The 9232-nt window shown below is 43.8% G+C and overlaps 1 protein-coding gene and 1 non-coding gene across 2 annotated transcripts; both read left to right on the top strand.

Annotated features, from left to right (window-relative positions):
• The first annotated feature begins 449 nt into the window (after positions 1 to 449).
• Positions 450 to 531, top strand: trnas-cga (transfer RNA serine (anticodon CGA)). Its single transcript has one exon. It is a non-coding gene; the product is annotated as a tRNA-Ser (tRNA).
• A 423-nt stretch (positions 532 to 954) lies between these two features.
• Positions 955 to 8488, top strand: gpr155b (G protein-coupled receptor 155b). Its single transcript, XM_069144201.1, has 20 exons — positions 955 to 1062; positions 1591 to 1819; positions 2083 to 2230; positions 2356 to 2485; positions 2591 to 2769; positions 2953 to 3105; positions 3183 to 3250; positions 3662 to 3833; positions 4397 to 4552; positions 4796 to 4879; positions 5021 to 5144; positions 5253 to 5337; positions 5421 to 5508; positions 5664 to 5895; positions 6029 to 6106; positions 6685 to 6839; positions 7315 to 7410; positions 7548 to 7612; positions 7700 to 7837; positions 8349 to 8488. Exons 2-20 carry the CDS (start codon positions 1662 to 1664, stop codon positions 8395 to 8397), a joined length of 2358 nt encoding a protein of 785 aa, XP_069000302.1. The 5' UTR covers positions 955 to 1062; positions 1591 to 1661; the 3' UTR covers positions 8398 to 8488.
• Positions 8489 to 9232: the final 744 nt, after the last annotated feature.

Here is a 9232-nt window from a genome sequence, read left to right as displayed (position 1 = left end):
ATCATCTTATTAATAAGTAGAGGTCATTACCTAACTGTCTGATGTGGCCCGTTCTCCCACGGTCAACCTGCCTCGTCTCATTATAATTTGTGACGTTGACGATGACAATTTTGTTATCAGAAATTTTGTTAAATCATGAAAACTTGATGGGCCGTTAAAGATAGGAAAGCTGGTGGATTTCTACAACAACAACAAAAAAAGACTCCTGAAGATTCACTTTGCTTGACCTGGAGAATTTAAAAAGTGCCTCTTAAGTCTGATAAAGCCGATGATTGATGTCGCCCCATCTAGAATACACGGAGACCTTTCCTGCTTTTCCTACTGGGTAATTCTAAAAGCAGTAAAAATCAAACTCCTCCTGGGAGCTGTGAGTACTGATCATATCTGATATTCAGATTTAAAGGTATGTGCATGTTGGGTCGATTATTCTGGGTATCATGTAGCAGAGAGCTGTGATGGCCGAGCGGTTAAGGCGTTAGATTCGAAATCTGATGGGGTTTCCCTGCGCAGGTTCAAATCCTGCTCACAGCGATTGCTTTGCTTCTGGATATCTATATAATCTAGAAAAAAATATCATGCATTGTTCTGAAGCATTTAATCCCCTGGGAGCTGAAAGAGATGTTGACATCTAAAGTAAAAAACAAAAAACATCCTTCTTCCCTTGATCAAGCCAATGTTACTTCTCAAAAGAAGGAATATTAAAAACATATTCAGCCAAAAATGACCAAAATACTTTACAGGATTTCCTTTTTAATCTGTAATGAGCTCCAAACATTTAATCACCCCCCCCTCCTCCTCCTCACATGATGCTGCATCACACCCAGATCACGCAGCTGTTTTTTTAGTTGTTTTTTTTTAATCCAATCAGAGTTAGCGTCAGGAGCGTATCTCACCGCTGATTGGCTGAAACGTCGGTCAATCGCGTCCTAAGGGCGTCGCCAGTCTCGGCAGCTGTCAGATTCACGGAGCCTCTCATCCAAACGGCACAAAACACGGGCTTGCACACCGAGCCGGACTAATGACCTGCTTTACCCGGTGAAAATGGTCGTCTGAGACTCCGAGGTAAAGAATGTCACTTTTAAATAAATCATTTATAGCTGAATGACAACACTCGCGCTAGTTGCGTTGTCTTACCCTCTGATTTGTTTTTAGCATGCTAACGCTAACGGCCAGCAACAACGGTGCTGTCATTGAAGGCTGTCAGCTCCGTTTCACGTGACATTACATCGTTGTTGTTGTTGTTGTTGTTGTTGTTTTTAGCTTGCTGAAATACCGTCGGGACTGTAGAAACCTTCCGCCACTGAATGAAACAGGCTGACTTGCCTGTGTTATCATAGCTTATGATAATGCAGGTGCGTATCTAAGAGTTTCAGGGTGCCCTGAGACGCTCACTCAGCCTCCTCCTCCTCCTCCTCCTTTATATTTCTAACAGTCTTCATTTTCCTGCAGGAAGTAGACATCAAAATTTGCACGTCACACTTTAAACCTTTATTTGTTTCCTCACTGTTTTGCTTTCTTTCATTACACTGTATTTTGATATCTTGCCTGTTTTAATTATTTATCGTGCTTGCCCCCCCCCCCCTTCCCCAGAGTCCTGCTATTGATTGATTCCCCCCCCCCCCCTCCCTCACCCCGTCCCTGACCTCCATCCCGTCATCGCCATGGAGACGGCGAAGAGCTTCGTGCCGATCCACGGGAAGAACATCTCCTACAACACGGAGGCAGGCTCTGTCACGGTGCCCCACATGTCCATCGACAAGCTGTTCCCGGCTCTCCTCGAGTGCTTCGGCATCATACTGTGCGGATATATAGCCGGCAGGTAGGCGTGGAAAAAGCATTTGACGTGTTTGTGACTGATGTCGAGACCATTTACATGTTGTTGTTTTTTTTATACTTAACTCCAACCCCCAAATTGGATATCACCCAAAAAGCATTCCAAGATCGAGCATCCATTGTTTTATTTCCTTCATTTTGCAGACATCATGGATAACTCGTACGTTTTGAAGATGCTCAGTGAAAATTTAAAAGTGACCAGTGAAGAAAGTGTGTGTTTTTTTTTAATTATTCTATTCCTCCCCGTAGGGCTGATATCATCACAGCGAGCCAGGCGAAGGGTTTGGGGAACTTTGTGTCGAAGTTTGCTCTTCCGGCTCTGCTCTTTAAAAACATGGTGCTGCTGGACTTTGGAAACGTCATCTGGGCGTTTCTCTGGAGCGTCCTGATCGCTAAGGTTCGAGTCCGAGCTGTCGCACTCGTACCAAATGTATTTTAAGTTTTTGCGAGGAGGCGCCGTTAAAACTAAAGTGTGATTTTCCTGTGGAAGTGGTGCGAGTCATGCTCCTGTCTCGTGCGCAGGTGACGGTGTTTGTGCTGGTACTTGTGCTGACGCTGATGGTGGCCAGTCCAGACAACAGATACAGCAAGGCCGGTCTGTACGCCATCTTTGCTACTCAGAGTAACGACTTTGCCTTGGGCTACCCGATAGGTAAGAGAGACTCAAAACGCTAACTCTCCTCATACAAGAAAAATACTGTATTTATTACAAATGATATCTTTTCTTTCTACGTGTCTCTGTCTCCACTTTCTCCAGTTGATGCTTTGTATCGCAGCACATATCCAGAATACCTCCAGTACATTTACCTCGTTGCCCCGGTCTCTCTCATGCTCCTCAACCCCATCGGCTTCGCTCTTTGTGAGGTGCAGAGGTGGAAGCAGACCAGCCAACCGCAGCGCAGCACGCTCGGCATCGTGGGAGTTGTAGTCCTACAGGTACGGTATACTTTTATAGCCAAATTTTCCATGGTTTCCCAAACTTTTAAGTTCGAATAAAAGGCCCAGTTTTTTGTTTTTTTTTACATTTATCGCTGTTCTTTTTGATTTGACTATAAGGGGTTGGAGTTTAATGCAGCTGTTTTTTTTTTTTAAAGACATTCTCAATGCGTCCTCTTTCAGGTGTCGAAGAACCCGATAGTGTTCATGGTGATCGTGGGAATCATCTCCCACTTTGCCCTGGGCCAGCGGATACCCGCCGTGCTGTCGGAGTTCATCGACGGTCTCGCCAACTCATTTGGAGGCGCAGCTTTGTTTTACCTCGGCCTCACCATGGTGAGTTTTGCTGTATCGTTTGTTTTTGTTTTCATGCACCAAGTACATCTTCATATATCCGTCTGTTTCTGTGGCAGGTCGGCCAGCTTCGAAAACTGACCAGAGACACGGGAGTCGCTTTGATTCTGCTCATCACAGCCAAACTGTAAGTGAGACTCTGCTGCATTTGTGTGTGTGTGTGTGTGTGTGTGTGTGTGTGTGTGTGTGTGTGTGTGTGTTAGAAGATGTGGGTGATGGCCAGTGTTTGTGGCTGTTTTGCAGGACTGCATTATATTCGAACATGTTTCTGATATTGTGTGCATTTAGATATAGTATGTAGAGAAGCAGTGTAAGTTTAATATAAGTCTGTAAAATAATCTCAACAAAAACTGAAAACTTTTAAGCTTCACAAAAGTCTTGGTTTTCATTGGATTGCACAGGTAAATAATAAATAATACTTTGAATAAATGTATAAGCAATTTGTGTTTTTAGGATAGAAATGCTTTGATTTTATGTTAATTACACTCCTCGATCTGTGATCTTTTTTTTCTGTCTCTCTTTAATGTCGTCCTCCCAGCCTGGTGATGCCGCTGGTCTGTAAAGACATGGTGGACATTCTGGACATCGGAGTGAACAGCACCAGTGCCAACCACACCAGCTTGTCCAACTTTGCTTTCCTATATGGAGTCTTCCCAACTGCGCCGAGCGTGGCCATCTACGCCGGGCACTACAACACGGAGTTAGAGGTGGTAAGTAGTGTTGCAGTATTAATCCTACTTTAAACGCCAGTTTGCAAAAACACAATATTTAAAACATTGTGAAATATGAAATGCATTATTCAGGACAAAAAAAAAAATGAAAAGAAGACCTCCTCCACTTTAGGGTTTTATTAAGCTTTCATCTTTCGTGACAAAAATAAACCATAAAAGAATCAAACACACACGCATGCATAGCAAAGATCATTTTCTGTTTTTGTTTGTTATTATGTGCCATACAGTTGTATCTACATGCTTTGACATTTCTCAGTTACATTCTTCTACCTAAGTTAGTAAATTAGTTGTCTTGTACACAGATTGTGTGTCATTTTGTTAAGAAAAAGAAGCTCTATCAACATGGGTGTCTGTTTTTGATGAACCTGCTGAGGAAAGACTGAGAAAGTGAATTGTGTCGCAGCAAGTAGAAACACAACCTGCCTGTAAATCCGACTGTAACAGTTATGTTTTAATCATTTTTAGAATTTCATCCACAAAAAAGCTGAATTGAAGTAAATATAAAAATTTATATGACTTTGTTTATAAATTTCTTTCTTTAGGTAACATCAGGGATGGTCATCAGCACATTTCTTTCTGCCCCGATCATGTACGTGTCGGCCTGGTTGTTAACAATCCCTCTAATGGATCCGACCCCACTGGTGACGGAGCTGGAAAACGTCAGCTTCAACATCAGCATCGTCAGCCTCGTAGCACTGGTGAGTGTCTTTACAGACTGAGGTCAATACTTGTAAAGTCCCCCGGTGGTTCAGTCAATGTGAAACATAGGAAATGCTACTTTAAAAAAAAAAGAAGAAGAGATGTGAAAAAAGGAGATTACGTGTAAGAATAATCTTTTTATAGTTACAGTGGATAATACCAGGAGGAAGAGCTCAAGGACAGGAAGTTGGTGAAATGTGTATGAGGCAGATGAAAGTAGCTGTGCCTGTGTCTCCTCTCAGGTGTGGACCATAGCGGTGATGTTGCTCAGCAGGAAATTCAACAGACTTCCTCACCTCTTTGCGTTGAATCTTTTCCTGGCGCAGGTCAGTCCTTCTCTTGAGAAGTGGATATTTGATGTCATTTATGTTTTTCTCTTCTCTGTTCATTAATCCATGAAATATTAATGAAGCAGCTCACATTGCCTCTGCTGCTCTTACTTTAACTTTCTTCTCTTCCCTCTGCAGTTCCTGGTGTGCGTCAGTATGATCTTGTGGAACTTCCTGGTGAAACAAAACGAAAATCTGGTCGGCAAAATTCTCACCTTCACTATGCTCTACGGCTCTCTGTACAGCACATACATTTGGACGGGTAAGTGTTTACATTCGTGAGGGGTTAGAGGTCAAATTACATATTTAAATGAATTGTGTAAACACTGGTGTTTGCACGTGTGTGTGTGTGTGTTATATATTGTTTCAGGTTTAATCCCTCTCTGTCTGGCTCTGACGAACAGAGACGATCTGCTGAGACTCCGACCGGGAGTCTTCATGATTTTGGGCTGGGGGTAGGTTGGCAGCGCACCGAACACCTGAGAGAGTTCGAATGAGATTAGAATAATGGAATTAAACCTCGAAAATGTGTGTGTAGGGTTCCCTTCCTGATAGTCGGAGGTCTTCTGATATCAGGAGAGAGGACCGACACCATAGACTCCGCCTTCTTCTACGGCAGAGCTCAGGTTGGAACGACACAATAGTTTCTGTCTCCGTCTCTTTAATTGTGTAATTTCTCCTGTTTTCTCTCAAGTCTATTTATCGAAGCGCAGGTTTAACGTCATTTGTTCAGAATTTAAAATTCAATTCTTGTGCCAATTTATTTTCTGTGCTCCTCCAGATAATCAGCACTGCAGTAGTTCTCGCCGTCAGCCTGGTCCTCGGTGCAATATCTCTGATGGGTCTCAGCCAGGGAGACAGGGAGCAGAGCGGCTACCATGCCCTGAACATAGCTGGCATAACGGGCATCAACGATGACCTGAGGGGCCCTGGTGGCCTGGAGGATCCACCACAACAACAACAACAACCACAGACACTGATCGCAACTTCACCTGCATGCAGCATCAACTCGGGTAACTCTGTTCTGCATATCTGTATTTAAATATATATATATCGAACGGGTCTGACTGTCTTTAATTATGAGTCTATAACTGTAATCAGATGATTTGCAATGACCATGTTTTTTGTTTGTATTGTGTTGTGCAGACATCCACAGCTTCTCTCCTCTCCAGACCCTACCTGACATGATCGCCAGCACACAGAGGGAGCACACAAACAGAACAGGTACCACAAACAGAACAGGAATCACAAACAGAACAGGAACCACAAACAACAGGAACCACAAACAGAAAAGGAACCACAAACAGAACAGGAACCACAAACATGAATTTAATTTTATTATTCACCCATTCTATGTGAATTGTGACTTTATATATATATATATATATATACAAATGTCATGTTAATTTTTGTGTTTGGTTACCTTGGTTACAGGTGATATTCTCAACTGTTGCGGGGTCAGTGGCAAACGTCTGTCTGTCTTTTTTAGTTTTTATTTGTCCTCATCGAATATTTGTTATCATAAATGTCACTGACAAAATAAACACTGATGAACTGGTAGTTAAGGTGTATTTCAAAGTTCATTGGATAAGTGGATAGAAAGGAGAGTTCATTTCTGTGTATCCTTTTTATAATAATTCTTCCATTTAGGAAAATGAAGCAGAACTGGATTTCTGTTTCCAAATACAAAAAAAAAAAATTCAGATTTTTTTTTTTTTTTTTTTTTTGTACACATTCGAGACACGAAGAATGTGTGATATCTCACTGGAAATTTAACAGGTTATGTTTAATTTCCTCTGCAGGCCACAGTGAGGCGCTGTGTGACGGGCAGCAGCACAGTTCTTCCTCCTCGGAGCAGCCGCTGAATCTGCCGCCGCCCGGCCTTCAAACCACCGACGACAAACAGACTGTGAGACATGTGCTGCTCTGTCTGCTGCTCATCGTCAGCCTGCTCGCGGTGAGCATTAAACACTCAGTGTGTGAGAAAAGGTGTGAGTCTACTGAGGTTACAAAAGGTTTCTCTTTTTTTTTAATCTCTGTTTATAAAAAAAAAAAAAAAAAGTAAAGATTAAACAACAGTTCCACATCCCTTCTGATCCAAAAAGGGTTTTACAGAAACCAAAATATATATTTTTTTGTGAACACGAAACATTGAGTCTTATATGTTGTTGTTTGTACTCAGTAGGAATCTAATTGACAAGCCACATAAAATGACACGTGAATATTTACAAAATATAAGTGTTGCATTTATCAGCTAGACATGTGAAGCCTTAAAAAAAAAAATCACCTCAAACAGGGTGTGTAGAGTTATCTCCAGCTACAGTAAATGTTGCATCACATGACACTTTTTAGATTTATATAATACCAATAATGTTAATCCGTGAAGCTGTAAAGCTGCTCTCTGATTGGTCAATCTGTGTGTGTGTGTGAAGAACCTGTCCAGCTGTCTGTGGTGGCTGTTCAACAAAGATCCAGGAAGACTTTACCTTGAGCTGCAGTTCTTCTGCGCGGTGGCGAACTATGGACAGGTATCACTGGGTGTGCTCTGTGTGTGTGTGTGTGTGTGTGCGTGTGTGCGCGTGTGTGCGTGTGTGTGTGTGTGCGTCCGTGTGTGTACAACGTCCACTTTAAATGCAGCATTTTCTTCTTCTTCTTCCTCTCCCAGGGTTTCCTGTCCTTCGGGATTTTCGGTCTGGACCGACACCTCATCATCTTGCCTTTCAAGAAGAGGCGAGCTTGAGACTTTCATTCGTTACAGTTTCTCGACGTTCATTTAAGCTCAAATAATAAAATGGTGTGTTTTTGTGTTGTTTCCAGGTTGCTCAGCTTGTGGCAGGGCAGAGACCCGGAGGACCCGAGTCCGTCGGGCGTTCCGGAGGAGGTCCGGCTCACCTGCACGCAGTTCGTCCGCTACCACAAAGACCAGTGTGTCCAAGACATCGTGCACACACGCAGGTACGAGCACCAGATCTGGTGTGTCACACATTTACATGTCTAATACCTTTGGAAAATCCATAACATCTCATTAATTCATCCTGTTAAAGGATAGATACATTTGATTTAAGCACACGGTGATTGTTTTTGATCTGAAGTTTCCTGTAGATGAACTCTGATCCTCTTCATTTTCCACATTATTACCGTCATGATTCTCTCTGAAGCCTCTTTGCATGTTATCTGGCTGTTGATTGCTTGCTGCAGTTTCACCAAACTTTTTTTTTTTTTTTTTTTTTTTACTACCTGTTATAGATGTTATGAATATGAAATGTAACCACCTTCCTAAAAAAAAAAAAATCTCCTGTGCTGGATTTTTTTTTTTTTTTTTATCAATCTTTGGTGCGTCTCTGCTTTTTCTTCTAACACATAAAATTCTTTTCTCTGCTTCCCGCCTTTTTCTTTGCTTCCCCTTCTCTTGTTCCCTTCATCTTTGCCTGCCCTCCTCCCCCCCCCTCCCCCCCGCCTCCCATAGTGGCTCAGGGGAGAGTGTGAACGCTTCGACAGGTGAATCCTTCCTCTGATAATAACAGGTTTGGAGGGGGATTTGAGGAGGAGGAGGAGGAGGAGGAAGAGGAGGAGGAGGAGGGAGTTGTGAGACGTTCTCCCTCCCATCAGCACCTACACACACATCAGGATCTTCAGGAGCAACAGAATCTGCACCGGATTCACCAAAACCACCATCCGGCCGAGTCCGGCAGCAGCCAGACTCCGTTTCAGTCCCGACCCCTCGCAGGAAACCGGGAAGAATATGATCCCGGGTCCGATGCACCCGAGCGGCCGATTCCCCAGCCGCAGTCGAACCGTGCCGCGAGCCCGCCGCGGCTCCGTCGACGCCTCGAGGGCGCGTTTCGAGGCGGCGACTTGGTAGACTGGCTGGTGGAACGAGGGCTGTGCGCCGGACGGGCCGAGGCCCGACTGTACGGCGCCCGTCTTCAGCGAGGAGGAGTGTTGGATCCGCCGACGGGCCGGCAGAGCTTCAGAGACGAACCCAGCCAGCTGTACCGCTTCACACGGGGGTGGGGAGAGGAAGGTGAGGAAGAGGAGACGGGAAAGCAGGCGAGGAGAGAAAGCTTTGGAGGTACCGACCGGCAGCCGACCAACAGCCTCTAAATATTCTGGACTCTGAATTATATCAAGCCCACAAATTCTCTGCAGAAATATAATCGAGATTTTTTTTGTTTTTTTTTTGGAGGCCAGTGCGACTCCTCAGCACCATAAAGACGTGAAGTGGCGCATTTGATGGCAGCTTTACCTTGATTGACATTTCTCTGAGGCTATTTATGGTGGTCGCTAGTCGTTCATCCTTTCAGACTTCACTATCGAGAGGCTGCATTTAGAAATATACACAGGTGACGT

Source organism: Embiotoca jacksoni, unplaced genomic scaffold, assembly GCF_022577435.1.
Source record: "Embiotoca jacksoni isolate LCO1_2020_lvr unplaced genomic scaffold, fEmbJac1.0.p SCAF_12, whole genome shotgun sequence".
Classification (NCBI taxonomy): domain Eukaryota; kingdom Metazoa; phylum Chordata; class Actinopteri; family Embiotocidae; genus Embiotoca; species Embiotoca jacksoni.
This window is presented reverse-complemented; position numbering and strand designations above follow the sequence as displayed.

Excerpts from the sequence above, each read along its gene's own strand:
- gpr155b (XM_069144201.1), top strand. The coding sequence starts at position 1,662 with ATGGAGACGGCGAAGAGCTTCGTGCCGATCCACGGGAAGAACATCTCC. Across the intron at positions 4,553-4,795 it reads TCGTCAGCCTCGTAGCACTG|GTGTGGACCATAGCGGTGAT; the intron begins GTGAGTGTCTTT and ends GTCTCCTCTCAG. Across the intron at positions 5,509-5,663 it reads TCTTCTACGGCAGAGCTCAG|ATAATCAGCACTGCAGTAGT; the intron begins GTTGGAACGACA and ends GTGCTCCTCCAG.